The sequence below is a fragment of the Oreochromis aureus genome, linkage group 15, assembly GCF_013358895.1.
Source record: "Oreochromis aureus strain Israel breed Guangdong linkage group 15, ZZ_aureus, whole genome shotgun sequence".
NCBI lineage: Eukaryota > Metazoa > Chordata > Actinopteri > Cichliformes > Cichlidae > Oreochromis > Oreochromis aureus.
The window spans coordinates 15884648-15899334 of NC_052956.1; the positions used below are offsets into that span (position 1 = coordinate 15884648).

The 14687-nt window shown below is 38.9% G+C and overlaps 3 protein-coding genes across 9 annotated transcripts in view; 1 reads left to right on the plus strand and 2 right to left on the minus strand.

The window, feature by feature from the left end:
- Nucleotides 1-901: 901 nt before the first annotated feature.
- On the minus strand, nt 902-8146 carry si:dkey-126h10.1 (vesicular inhibitory amino acid transporter). Its single transcript, XM_039599086.1, has 7 exons — nt 8126-8146; nt 5480-5616; nt 5140-5266; nt 4537-4739; nt 3343-3580; nt 2919-3081; nt 902-1333 (listed from the first exon to the last, which is right to left on the minus strand). The coding sequence occupies exons 1-7, from the start codon at nt 8144-8146 to the stop codon at nt 1014-1016; spliced, it is 1209 nt and encodes a 402-aa protein (XP_039455020.1). The 3' UTR covers nt 902-1013.
- Nucleotides 8147-10448: 2302 nt separating this feature from the next.
- On the minus strand, nt 10449-14112 carry LOC120433273. Its single transcript, XM_039599297.1, has 5 exons — nt 13975-14112; nt 13708-13771; nt 12242-12419; nt 11224-11923; nt 10449-10541 (listed from the first exon to the last, which is right to left on the minus strand). Exons 3-5 carry the CDS (start codon nt 12343-12345, stop codon nt 10506-10508), a joined length of 840 nt encoding a protein of 279 aa, XP_039455231.1. The 5' UTR covers nt 12346-12419; nt 13708-13771; nt 13975-14112; the 3' UTR covers nt 10449-10505.
- Nucleotides 13796-14687, plus strand: part of lama2 (laminin, alpha 2) — a 202470-nt gene continuing 201578 nt past the window's right edge. For all 7 annotated transcript variants that reach the window (XM_039599289.1, XM_039599293.1, XM_039599291.1 and 4 more), the window contains exon 1: nt 13796-14015. In XM_039599289.1, coding sequence (XP_039455223.1) covers nt 13949-14015 — 67 coding nt within the window. In that variant the 5' untranslated portion in view covers nt 13796-13948. The remainder of the gene's footprint in view (nt 14016-14687) is intronic.

Sequence of the window (14687 nt, forward strand, 5' to 3'; positions counted from 1 at the left end):
GGAAGCTTGTTGCTCATATAAATGTAGCAGTAGTTTCCTTCCAATAGTGAATATTTGCTTTTATGGAATAGTTCAACTCATCTGTGGTGGAAATGAATTTTATTCACACACATCAACACTGAAGATCACATCATGCACATACACTGATATAGATGATCTATATAAGAGGTTTCAATATAATATATATATTTTATGAAATGCATTTACACTTCTATATTTTTTCACCTACATGCAGATTATAATCTAGCAGATCTAACAACAGAAAGGTCACAATATCAGTTTTGTCCAGAATCAACTGGACATGGTCTTCTTAACTTTACATCAATGCTCAGAGTAACAATTCAAAATGTATGTACAACACTGTGCAAATGTCTCGAGTCACCCCTCATTTCTTTTTAATTTCTTGCCAGTGAGCCAGACTTTCTTTAATTTTTACGTGGTTTTGAGCAATAGTTCTCCAGGCTTTTTCTTTGGCCACTGGCTGCTTTTTCGCTCATTTTCATTCATTCCAGTCCTTTTACTGCAGGTTTTAGATATCAACCTGGGTCAACACACCTGAATCAAATGATTAGTTAATTACCAGGCCTCTGGAGAACTTCAAGACATGTTGAAGAGGTAATTTAGCTGTGTTGCATTAAGGACACATCTAAAACCTGCAGGACACCGGCCCTCGAGGCCTGGAGTTGGACACCTCTGCTCTAGACATTTGTACATTATTCTTCATTGACAGTTTTCTGAACAAACAAAAAAGGAGAAAAAGAAAAAAAAGTACAATTTGTACATTTATTGGATTCTAATATACCTTACAAGCCTTTTAAGACTAACAGAAAATGAAACACAACGTGCCTATTTTTATTTGTACTGTAAACTATGTTTGACAAGTACAGAAGGGAAAATATTTGCTCATACATAATTTTAATCCAGGAATAAATACAAAGAAGAACTCGCAGCTGTTCTTTAACGTGACTGACTTAAGCTATTAGCAAATTTTTGCCTTTATCCATCTTCACCTCCTATAGGCCTTCCAGTAGCCTTTTCACTGAACAAATCACACCAGACACACTACAGATGACCCCCAGACTCAGAATACCCACATCTATCAGTCGGTCCTTCACAGTAAGGCGGCTCCACTGCAGTCTAAGGTGAAATAAACACGGCAGTATGAGTGTCATTGCCGCCCCGGTCACGCTCCCTGTCAGACCCATCAACAGGGAGAACCTGGGCACCAGCAAAGCCAGCAAGTATGATGTCATCAACAAGGCGCCACGGACCACAAGTGCAGGACGAGATACAGCTTGACCTCTGTGTTTGGAGTAAGACGACATGGCAGCATCTGAAGGGATTAAACCAGAGAAGTTGAAAAGATATACAGTGGTAACTGGTTTATATTCACTATCAAAGAAGCTTTTGTTTTTTGGTCTTTCAATTTATGGATCGCTGAACAAGTGGGTGTTACTCAACCACAGCCATTAGATATGGTTGGTTAGGCAGTTGGTTGGATTACAGTTGGGGTTTAACGGTCGCGAAACATCCCTATTCTGCCTCCTTCTACTCTGACTCATTGTTTTCCACCTGCACCTGCGTGTTGACTTTAATTACTAAATGACTGGAAACTGTTAGCCATGCATCATTACATCATCACTGAGTAGCGTGATGACTACATAACTGTTGACAGTCAACTATGAAAGGTTCAGCCATGGTGACCCATCACCAGTATGTTGACAGTTGACACGTGTTGTAGGTTACTTTTAGCCTAATTTGTAGGGTTTTCCTTATTAAATTTGACCTACTTTAATTTTTTTTATATTACTTCAAATGGTTACACTAATATCATCTTAAAACACTCTCTGTTAGTCATGTGTTCAATCCTGGCTGAACGTATCGGAAGTATTTTTACCTATTCACTGTCTAATCATATTTCTCACAGCATTAAAATGCACTAAGCCTTTAAATACATCTGCTGACATTGTTTAGTGACTGTAACTGCTTGTATTTCCTAAAAGGCTGTCACATTGATTTACCAAAACTGCCTTCTTGGGAATTATATTTTTACTTGTTATAGACTCTTTTGACAGTAGGCATGTTGAAGTGCCATTAAAGGGTAAACAAAGGTGTATTTACTAACAGCAGCACTGTATAGTACTGTTTCATTAAGACGATCCAGTGTTCTGGTTTTGTGCATGCTAGCTCACTGGAATGGCTTTGACACTCCAAACAGAACAGGCTGTTATTAATTAAACCCACATTTAACCTGCTATTATCATATGAAAATGGCCTCTGTTAAATGGCCCCATGTGGGATGCAAGGTGGACACCAACTACAGACATGGGTGGCTAAAAAGCCATCTCAGCTGGGTGCTCATAAATTGTCTTAGGCAGACTTGGTTTAAAGGGTTTACAGAAACAGGTTGCTATTTGTGACATCTGGGCTAATGTAGTCTTTTGCTCAAGAGTAACCTCACAGCATGAGGCGAAATATGACTGATCTGTATTTACTGGCATTTGAAAGGGTAAGCGTTAAGTTTGAGCTCGTCTTCTATGGGCTGGAAGAAATCACAGCTGCCAAGGCAACATGTGATCTTCATGCTCTGCAGACTTTACAGTGGATTTATGGTTCCTTGTTAGCTCCCAAGCATGCTTTTTTTTAAATTAAAAAAGGCTAAACTAGGCTAAACTTAAGGACCAACACCCCCACATATATTTGACACTACCTCCTGGTGACAACAGACATCCACAACATGTAAACGTGGGTCTGCAAAGCCCGGTGTGCCACCTGCAGACTACCAGAGCACTACTGCCTTTAATCGCCGTAGCTTATGGAAATTTGAACATCTTTTTAATTTCAGTGACCCACTGTTAGTTTTAGTATGTACTGAGACAGCACTATGGATATATGTTAGGATTTTCTTTTGGTTTTACCTCTGAGCACACATGTTTGCAGTATTTCAGCAGCAGCATAGAATGGCAGAGGGTAGGACAGTTGGGCTTTAGCCAGCAGGCACAAATTGACTAGAGGTCGTAGGTCAGAGGGTAGATTGTCTGTGATGACCTCACTGGTTTCTGGTCCCCAGGTTAACACCGCCTAATGGAGGAAGGAAAGAATCAGCCAGTCTGTTTGTCAACTTATCAGTTATATCAAACCTTAATTGCGAGATACAACTGTTGCTCTGTTTAAACGTACATGTGTATTAACAGCAAAATAATAAGAATGAAAAGCTTTAAGAAAGAGAAGTGCTACTGCACTCATATGCTAATGTTACAAACTTAAAAACCCACTTTTGTCCATCATTTAACTGAAGCTTGTTAGCCTGTGCAATCATATGTTTTCCCAGTTGCCACTAACCAGTAACGAAAACATAGTCTTCATGATGCAAGCTGCTCCATGGGTCCACCCCAGCATGACATTAAACTGCCCCCTGTCTTCCATACTACCCTCTAGAGGAGGGAGGAAGATCTGCGAGGTATAGGAGAAGATGATAACACCGACAGAAACGAGGAAGTCTTCTGGATCCACAGAGAGAGACAGAGAGGACCAAGACCAGCTGCTGGCGCAACTCAAACAGTACAGCATGACCAATAGGCTGTGCGGGAGACAAAATAAAAGCTAATGAGAACTGATTAATTCAAAATTTATCAGCACAGTGATAAACACACACAACAAAGTGGGGTGTAAAAGTCCTAATTACGCCGAGAGGAAGAACAAAGTGATGAACTGCAGAAACCCCCCCCCACAACAAATAAAGGCAGAAATTATTAACGGGGTGATAAATTAAACTCTCTGAAGAAGACAGTTTAATCAAAGTCTATCAGCAACATCTTAAACTATTTTAGCCCACTACACAAATAAAAAAAAAACACTAATAATTATAGCAGATGACACTTTAGAAATGCATTAATTTTAAGAAAGTACATGTATAAGAATAATTTAATTTACAGATTTACCATAAATCAATAAACTCTGAATTCAACACACTGTACTGTAGTTTGATATAAATGAGTCATACTAACTGATGTCATCGTATCTTCATACACTCTACCTAATAAAAAAAAATGGATATATTGATGTTGATATTCAACTAGTTACACCAAAGCACTTTATGATTACATGGTTTTAATTACATGATGAATTAATCTAACCAGCACTGCCAAAGAGTGGAGTGAAAACCCAGGCTTTACAATTTCTTTTTTTCATGAACTGAAAGTCAAAGTGTGTGCCTTAAAAGATCAGACAGCTGTAAGAACCCTGGCAGTCGGAGAACTCCTAGACGCAACTCTGTGCTTCTTTTCTCATGCAAGACACCTGGTGTTAGAAATAAATCAAACAAGCAGGAACAGCGGTGTGTAGCAGGTGAGAGCAGACGACTTAAACAGCAGCAGCTGCACCGCAATCACAAGAGTGAGAATGAGAGAGCAATTCAGACAGCGCGCCTTCCTGTCTTGATTTAAAATGATTGGCGAGTTTTTAAGGTGATCTGGTCAGCCAGTACAAATTTGCTGGAGAGTCAGGACAAATGAGTTGCTTCTTTTATTCCATCACCTGATAAGTATGTGAGCCAGGGAACAGAGGAGGCTGAGAGTGGAAACTGGTCTGAGATCAGTCAGAAGCAGGCAGGGCAGAAGAAACACCAGAGACACGAGTGAACACACTGATCGAGGAACAGCCACCCAGGACAAACTGTCAAACAACAGGCTTGTAGAGACAAGTAGATAGAGGGTACAGGTCATCAGAAGTTCAATGACCTGAAAGATAGAACAGACGTATATATTTTTACTTCATATATTTACTGTATATTGTAGAAGAGTAAATAAATGGCCTTTTTCTATATATATCTATATATAATATTAGTGCATCTTAAATATTGTTAGATTGTGAGTTATCTAAAAGTTAAGTAGTTTCAGGATTAAGTTTTTTTCAGTGTAGAATGATGTAATTTCACTGTCTTCTAGTGCAACTCAGTTTGAATAAAGATTCTTTTTGAAATCTCTCAAAAGTGACAATATTTTAAGACTCCACCACAAACTTAGAAGATTGTTTGATTGTTTCATCTGCTTTAAAGAAAAGTTTTGAGTTTATACGTTAGATTGCAGAGCAAAAAAGAAAAAAAAAAAAAGGGCTGCGTTACAGTTGAAGGCGTGTTACCTGAGCTACATTTACCATCAGACCTCCAACTCCAGACCAATTCGGCCACAGTCCTTTGCAGCAGGCCTCCATAATGTCCTGATAGCTGGTTCGGACCCGGACCTTTGAAACTGACCCAGACCCACCACTGAAATATACCAAAAATATACCAAAAACAACTATTTAATAGAACTAGTAATGGCCTCATTACTTTGTTAAAATGCTTGTGTATTTGGTAAGTGTAAAAGTTCCCTTAAGTATCTCAATGAAACGAGACACTTAAGGTTACTTTCAGTAACGGGCTCACAACAGGAACTGTCATATTATATTGATATCGATAGCAATGTGAAAGAAACTCTACCTCATTTCTTCTTCATATAAACAGGACACCAGGGTCCTTCCTGTGTGGTTACAGACCCACGCTGAAAGAACCAACAGGACCAGACCCACATAACCTGACTGCACCAGGGCGAAGGGCAAACCCAGCACAAAGATACCCTTTGAGAAAAGAAAAAGTGCATTTAAAAAAATGTAGGTTTACGAATAGTCTAAGAAAAGCTTGAAATGACAGAAGAATCAAAAACAACTTAGATGTTCATGTAAGATCATGTAAGGGTGAAATTTCTGGCTTAATCTGCATGTCATTACTTCATCTTTGAAGGGAGAAATTTACTCAAAATAAAACAAACTTTGATGGTGGGTTTTGTTGCTGTTTTTCAGTGTATAAATTGTACATACTCACACATCAGAGATGCAACATTTTCAGTGAAAGTTCAGCCCCAAATCAAATTTGCACATTTTAAAGATCATCTTAAATGAAACCGCTCACATCAGGAGTTTTTTTTTTTTTAATGCATGTGAATTCTAACTGGGTAATTCAGAAATAAACAACCTAGATCGATAAAGTACACTATAACCCAGAGGGTAATTTCTTCTTTGTGTGCACACAAAGCTAAATTATAGAAAGAAAGAAGGTGGGGGAATATCATTATCTTAGAAAATAATCCACCTTGAGATGACTGTTCTCATGAGATGGTACCATAAAAATAAAACTCCATTAAAAAATGTAATTGAAAGGTTTGATATTATTATAAAAAATATATCAGCTTTACTCAAATTCATCATCATCATGAGACCCCTAACACAAAAAAATCTTAGTCAAAGTTAGATTAGGATCGTAACTGTGCATGCATACGTTGAAATATTTTTTAAAAAATGTAAAAATTCACAACTTAAAGTGGAAACTGAAGAGTGAAGGATGGCTGAGGAGAAGAGCGAGAGAAAAGAGATGAAAGGACTCTTCATGGTTGGATGATGAGGAGGCGAGAGAAGAGTTCTGGCTGGATGCCTGGAGAGTCTGAGGATGCAGGAGACCAGCAGGAGCAGAAGGAAGAGTAGAGTCGAGCTTTGGCCCATCACCAAGGGAAAATGTAAGTCACTGCCAGAGAGGGAAGATGGAGGAGAGGGAATGGAGGTGAAAGTGTGAGATGAGGATAAGAAAAAAAACTAAAAAGGAAAAAAAAAAACAGGGAGACTAGAGAGGAGGAGAAGGACACAGACAGGAGAGAAGGTTGGAAGGAGAGGTGCAGCCTCAGCGCCAGAGAGCATGAGGTTGGATGATGGGAGATCAGAGGAGACAACAAGCTACTTTGATGGAGTTGCTGTGTTTTGAATGTTGGAACACGGAGATATGCAGACTCACTGAGAGAGTTGTGGAAGCACATCACAGAGCAGACATAAGCACACACTGTGGATGCATAAACAGACAGAGACACATTCTCTCTCTTTCAAGTTGCTATTTTGTAACTGGTGACTGTTAGGCATATGCTGATAGAGCTTTGATGTTCAAATGGAGCTGCTGGGGATGAAAGCAGTTTGAGAGGAATCTGACGCTCAAGTATTTGATTTCATCTCCCCACCGCTCTCACTGCACTTCTGTTTCTCTGTGTTTTTGCCAGCTAATTCCTAATTGGTTACTCTGAGTACAACCAAAAGCAGCTTCCAATCACAAAGGGGTACAATAAAGGAAGAAACAAATCCCTGATTGGCTCGAGAGAAGCTCTAGAAGAAGTTTTACCCCCCCCCCCCCTTCTGCCACAATATGACAACTCTAGTATCTTCTATTTACCCAACACTACCTTTATATTCTTTCATATCTTACATAGGAAGCATTGGCCAAAACAGTGAGAGTTCTTTGGCATTGCATGCTAATAGAATAAAGTTTATTGCACATTCACTGCACCATGCCTGGACTTCTGAGTTAGATTTCAGCTCCTGCCCCTCAGGTCACTGCCAGTATTTTATGCATGGACATGCCTAGTTGGCAAAAAGTGACAGAGAAATGTCTTATTTTCCGCCATGGGGGGATTAGATGGTGCTGACACAGGCAGGTTTGACATTTAAATAACTGAAAGTGACATTTTTTTTAAAACCAGGAACAAAGAACTGTTCTCAAGTTCAATCAAACCTGTATTAGAAAAATCAATAAAACAACAAATGGATGTGCCTAATTCATGCATTTGCTGTTTTTCTCTTTTCACTTTATTAGGAACAGGGAGCTCATTGAATCCAGTGACATTGCATATGCAACTCAATGGATTTAGGCATGAAGACGTTGTCAAGATGATCTGTTGTTAAATCAAGCCTTTAAATAAGCAAGAAAGGTGATTTGAAGTGATATGTAATGTCAGATAGTTGTTGGTGTCTGAGTATTATATGAACTGTTGATCTGCAGGAATTTTCCCTCAAAACCATTTCCAGGGTTTACAGAGAATGGTTTGAAAAAGAGAAAATATCCAGTGGGTGCCAGATCTCTGGATAAAAATGCCTTGTTGATTGCAGTGGTCAGAAGAGAATGGCCCGTCTGGTTTGAGCTGACAAGAAAGCAACAGCAACTCGTAATTCATTTGTTGCAACCAAGGTATGCAGAAAAGTGTCTCTGAATCCACAATACATCGACTTTCTTGGCACTCTTTGGCCCTTTAGTAGTTTAAATACTATAGCCTACCTGAGTGTTGTTGCTGACCATGTTCATCTCACTATGCAAAGCATGATGGCTGCTTTCAGCAGGATAACACATCATGTTACAAAGCTCAAATCATCTCAAAGTGATGTTTTCAGGGTTTTTCTCAGCATGATGATAAGCTCACTGTACTAAAATACCCCCACAGTCACCATATCTTAATCCAGCAGAGCACATGGATGTGCAGTTGACGGTACCACTTTACAATAAGACTCCCCTTATAGATGGCTAATAAATAGTTTATAGCTATGTTATTAATTAATCTGGTGCAACTGTGTGATGATAGCATGTCAGTATTGACTAATGAACCAGCAGCTTGTTGAATTAAAGCCATGGAGAATTAAAGCAGTTCTGAAGACAAAGGGGTTTAAATCTAGTACTAGCAAGGTGTACCTAACAAAGTGACGGGTATATTTCTGTATTATTATTTTATCACATTACTTTATTAAAGACTTCTGAGTTTGTAAGTTCACTAGTTTAAGATGGCTTGATGTTCATATTTTTCAGTTATGGTTCTATTTAGAGTAAATCAGGATATATCTAGACTGAAAAACATATTCTGATATATAGAGTATCTATATTGTAACTGAAAAGTCACATGAGTGTGTGGTGTTGCTCAGGGAGATTAGCACCAGCTTCTAAACTACAAAGCCAATAAACCATCAGGTTAACATCTTTTAAGATAGTTGTTGTCATGTTATAGATCAGGGTTTATAGCACAGAGTGTCTGCATATGATTAGCCTATTAATCAGTAAACGATCAGCTATAGTTGTTATTATTTTTGATTTATCACTTCACTGATCATTAAAAACTTGAAATGTAAAAATCTGACACAATTAGTTCATCCGTGGCAATTTTTGTAAACGGGGCGAATGAAAAACAGACATTCAGTTTGTAGCATCCTAAGAAGTTTTTAGTCTAAGCAAGAAAAAAGAATAAAGGAACAGATCCTCCTTTTCTCTTTCCAAAACAGAACGAGTACATTTATTCCCCTCTGGCTTCTGTTTAGATCAGAAAATCACAATGACTTAAATTTTTCAGTGTGGCTTAAAGTAAAATATCACTTGCAAACAGAAAGCGTGTCAATCGCAGCCATTCTTATTCTCAATAACATAAGGTCCATATCTCTAATTTGAAACAAAGACACACAAACTGGAGCTGCCTCATTAACAATCAGATTGGAAATCAAACTGAGTTTCATTATTCCCATGTCAGGAGCCTTGAGAGCTGGAGCTGGTTTTTGCATTTTGGCAGCAAATTTACTTTCTAATAAAAACTTTATTAAGCTGGCAGACAGTCAATTATATTGGCATCAATAAACCACCACAGGAAAGTACATATTTTCTTTTTAGCCTTGATAGGAGATAAAAGTGCTGTTCTTTTCCCATTATTTAGACATTTGTTAGCCAAACATCAGATCTGTGATTAATGCCCTAATATTTCTTTATACACCACAGATATCCTTTGTCTTTGATCGCTGCCATGTGATTCTTCGTCGCTGTTCGATATTTTAGTATCCAGTGAATATTAAACCATAACCTGACTGTCTGTAACCTCAAGTGAAAGCATTACTGAGCAGTTCATTTAGTCAAGGTCGCTGATTGAGACAGAGGGCTGCAGGTAATGAACAACTTATAAAACATTAACCAATCCAACAACCCTGGAAAGCAGCTGATAGTGTTTGTGCTGAGGTAAAAACACGCTACAGGAAAAGTATTCAGATCACACTGGGGTTTGGAGCTAAAATAAATAGCTGGGAGCAATTAAAAAGTCATAGCTTTAAATAAGCAATTTTAATCAGTAATACAGTATATATCACGAGCTGAATTTTCACTGGAGATCAGGATTCTGTGGCTTGCTTGGCACAGAAACCGAGTCTCTAAGGAAAACTGGAATAAAAAAAAATCTGGCACTCAGATTTAGACTGCCATCAACAAACCAAGCACATAAAATACTTCTCATGTGCTAGAATATGTGTTATGTGCTTATACAACAGGGTTAACAGTAAGACTTACGAGCAATCGAACACAAAAGCATCTGATGCAAATGTACCTCCGCTCCCGAAAGAACATGTTTGCATCTTAATTAGTCAGCATTTATCTGCATATGACTGTGTATGGATGCATACACAGTATTCATACCCTAATGTCATAAAGCATTCTCTATGGCTCCGGTGACACTGTTCAATTACACCAGAGTTATTCAGTTAAAACACACGTGCACACACACACATTTACATGAATGCAGTGGTTGAATAGAGCCCAGCATTTAGAGCAAGAGAAGCTATTAGCATTACTGCCACGAGGACACGCTGTGACCGGGGGACTGTCATTTTTTTTAAAAACGATTTTATTCACACTTAATTTAATTATCAAGGCTCGCGAGTGCCTGACAAACAGCCTGCAAGACAAAAGAAAGCATTGTTCAGTAATATAATAACACAAAAGGAGTAAATGAAATAGCCTGCTTCATGCTTTTTGAATGACGTGTGCAGCTTAACACCTTCACAGTTGGCATTTCGAATTGTCATTTGTCAGAGGAAAAATAGATGTGGTGCATTTTCAGCTGCACTTAACAAAAGATGTGTTATCAGAAGACAAACATGAGGGCTTTCTTTAAAGTCCTGTTTGAATGCTGCTGCTTTAAATGCTGAAACACTGACTCAAAAATCTCAATTGAGTAAAAGCACTCAATAACTGGATTAAATAACTTTGACTAATGTCTTTTCATAACTGGATAAGTCATACTAGCAACATGCTGAGTTATTACATTCATTTGGCAGGGAACAAATCAAGGATTGTGTGTCTGTAGCTGTAGGAAAAGTTGATTGGCATGATACGGGTGCATGAAAGTTATAAAAGTGTAAGTCTGAAAAATATGGTGCATTGTATCGACCTAAATTAAGTGCCTCTGACAGAAAATAAGCTTAAATGTAAGACAAATATCTGTATTGCTGCTTTACTGTTTTTAAAAAAAAAATCACTTACATCAGGTATGGCTGAACTTCTAAAGCAGGGCATAAGAACTGTTATATTTTCTTTTAGGAAAAGCATTTTAACCATGCATGTGTGTATTAGTGTACCTGTATAGCATTGGTGACGTTCCAGCCGGCTTCCCAGGCTGTGATGGTGGGAGAGGGGTTCAGACCCAAGGTGCAGGTTTCGGGGCTCTGAACTGAAGTAACCAAACTCATGCTCCCACTCTGTTTTTCAAGGCTTGTACAGAGCTGAGACATCCCTTCTACGGTTTTCTCCCCCTCTTGATTCTTCTCTACATCTCCTGAAACTCTCCATTTTACCACTTTCCCTCTAGGAAGCCCAGATGGTCTGATGGACTTCTTCTTGTTCTTCTTCTTCTGGTTCTGGCTGGAACCTTGATTCTCCCAACTCTCGCTTCCCATCTTGTCACCTTGCAGCTCAGATAATCTTTTTTCTTTTTCATAGCTTCTGGTATTTTCCAACCAAAAGGGGTCTTCAGTAGAGACAGCGGACGTTATGGTGAAGGTCTTGGTTCCAGTGGAGATTACAGTAGCCCTGGTTTCTTTAAAGGCTGGGCTTTCCCATCCTAAGGGGCTGGTGGCTCTGTTATGAGCTGCTATAGAGGGCTCATCTTTGTGTCTGTCTTCTCTTGATGACGGTCTGCTGTTTATTCTGATGTCATCAAAATGTGGATTAATATTGCTTGTGATGTTGTTAAAGGCTGATCTGTTGTCCTCACAGTAACTTCGGTTTAACTCATCACTCTGGGTCAAAACCAGCATCTCTTCATCTCCTTGAAAGAACCTGTAAATCAAAACCTCCTTTGAGAGCTCATGATTCCTCCCCCATCTTTCATTTTACAAAGAACTTCTAAATAATTTTTACTCCTCCAGAGGTTCCACACATATTCAGACAGATAACAAAATAGGAAAAATATCAAGAAGTATGAAAATAAATCTCAAACCCTCAATAAAGTTATATCAGTTGTGAGAAAACGAATATATAAATGTTCACAAATGTGTACAAATGTTCATATGTTATTATATGTATAGCATTACTGTAAAAATATTGTTCATTTTTAAAGTGAATTTATAAATAGATATATCTCATGATGTCACTAACCTTGTTGTTCGGTCCAGGTGCAGCCTCGACATGGCCCATCCCCACAGAGACCCAGCAGCACTCCAGGGCTGCTCAGGCCCACGAGCCCAGTGAAGAGAGCCCATCTTCAGCCTCGGTGTCTGCAGAGTAAGCCTCTTTGTCTTTAGAGGTCTTAGCTTCCGGGGGAGCTTAACTCACACTGGACACATAAACAAGCCCAAACAAAAATTCTCACCCAAACACACACAAATACAGGAGTAACATATTCACTCAAATTAGCACATCTGTGTAAGTACTCACAGTCACAGGTGTGTGAATTGACTGACAGGTTGATGAGCTGTAACATTATAATATGCCAGTGCTTTCAGCGGGGAAGAAGTAAACAGCTCTAATGGCCCTGAGTACACTCAGGGAGTGGAGGCCAAAACTTACAGTAGTTCACTCGCATTGTTCTTATTCTTCTGCTTCTTTATTGTAAACTAAAAGTCACATTATTGAGATTTAAAAAAAAAAATAATAATAATGCTACATATTAGCAGCTATATTTATTTAACAAGTAATGATTGATTGCTTTATTTCTAGCATGCAAATAAAACTAACATGACAAATAAACAACAAAGTTTGATTGCAAACAGGTAAACAAGAAACAGGGCCCTGAATTCCCATAGACAACCCTATACCACTACATTTACATGCTCAAACAGCCAAACAGGAGTAAGATAAAGTAATTTATTCTATCCTAATTTATCATGTACGTATATCACAGACCAGAGCACTTTATACTTTAGTACACTTCACTACACACCCTATAAGTAACAGCCCTATGCCCCTATATTTGGTAAAAATATCATCTTTATATTTGTTTTTAAACCGTTTTATATTTCAAAATTGCTTTAATTCCACCCTTAGTCTATTCCTTCAATTTACCCAACATATGGAGGTACAAAAACCTCTAGTTACCAAATATCGTGCATCTTTAACTTTAATGTGCAGGTCATATGTGTGTATATGTAGCACAGCGTCTCTGGTTGTTTCAACAGATGGAGCTTCGTGTAGTTTCACATCTCACTTCGTTCTTTAAAATACAAGCATTTTTTTTTCACTTAAAAATGTTTTTTTTGTCCACAAATAGATACAATTGTGAAATAAACTGATAACAGTGCATGGCTTTCCCTTATCTAAAGTCTCTCCAGTTTATCTGTGGTTTAATGTTGCTTTGCCCCAGAGTGTGGTAAGTTCTATGGGGCAGCAGGAGGAGCCATAGAACAGTAGTGCACATCTGGACACGTGTGGACCAGAACTTCTGGCTTTTCTGATACTGTCTGTGAACCACTACTTTTCAAACTTTTCCCTCTGCTTCTCCTCTTGTCAGAACTGATGCAACACTTCACTGGCTTTGTAGCATCTGTCTGAGTGTTCTTGTTTTGAAGAACACATTTTGGTTACAAGACCGCTAATTTGGATGAAGTGTTGTTGTGTTTTTTCACCTGCATCTCCCTAGGAAGGTTTCATATTCCATTCCCATCTCCCCCACCATTGCTCCCGCCACAACTTTTAGAGAGGAGGAGAGACGAGAGGAAGAGGAGGAGAAGAAGAAGAGAGAGTTTGGATCAACTTCTGTGGAAACTTTTCTGGCGTTCAACTCAACATTGAGCCGCGCGAGAGGACGCCGCGGACCCCACATCGTGCGCGCGGCAGGCTACACCATAGCAACTCAGACAGGATAAAATGAAGTTGCTTCTGCTCGTACTTACGACCGCGTTGCTATGGCAACACTGCCAAGCCCAGCAGAGAGGTAAGCCATCAGGGACTGATAGATAATCGATACGCCGATACCCGGCGCTCTCTGCTGGAGTTCTTTACACAGAACCCCCAGCGCTCATTCGGCTGTGGCTGCTTCAGCGTGTCCCTTAATGAACCACTCAGTCAGTAATTAGCTACACCTTTTAACTTCCGGCTATCAGTGCAGAATATTTTGTATCGGTTTAGTTGCGAAGAAGCCTGCCTTTACTGGCTGTAGCTTTACTTTGTTTTCAATTAACAAAAGGGACGGAAAAGTATGTGAAAATCATTCAAAGCCTATTTAAATACGTTTGTCAATGAGCACAGCCGTCTGCTGTAGCCCTAAGTTAATACTAGCACTTGATGAAAAGATGTTTATGGTGGGATTTATGCCCGCTTCGTCTCTTGAATCTGATATTGAAAAAAAAAAATGAGAAACACAAGTTTAATGGGTCAGAGACTTACTGATGGATTTCGTATTATTTTTAGCCTCATAAATCAAATTAAGTGCTTGACCTTAAACATAATTGACCCTGGCTTAGCTGTACTGCTATGTGTTAGACAGATGTCACTTGGCTTGCTCTTTTGCAGTTACTGTTGCAAAACAGGATACACAGAGTTTATGATGATCTAGTCCATGTCACTGAGTTTCACAGAATACATCCTTCCCAGTATAGAGTTCTTC

Excerpts from the sequence above, each read along its gene's own strand:
- si:dkey-126h10.1 (XM_039599086.1), bottom strand. The coding sequence starts at position 8,146 with ATGGTCAGCAACAACACTCAG. Across the intron at positions 5,617-8,125 it reads TGGTCAGCAACAACACTCAG|GGTATCTTTGTGCTGGGTTT; the intron begins GTAGGCTATAGT and ends CTTTTCTCAAAG. Across the intron at positions 4,740-5,139 it reads TGATGGTAAATGTAGCTCAG|GTCATTGAACTTCTGATGAC; the intron begins GTAACACGCCTT and ends TCTATCTTTCAG.
- LOC120433273 (XM_039599297.1), bottom strand. The coding sequence starts at position 12,345 with ATGGGCTCTCTTCACTGGGCTCGTGGGCCTGAGCAGCCCTGGAGTGCT. Across the intron at positions 11,924-12,241 it reads CACCTGGACCGAACAACAAG|GTTCTTTCAAGGAGATGAAG; the intron begins GTTAGTGACATC and ends TTTGATTTACAG. Across the intron at positions 10,542-11,223 it reads ACGTCACCAATGCTATACAG|GCTGTTTGTCAGGCACTCGC; the intron begins GTACACTAATAC and ends TTTGTCTTGCAG.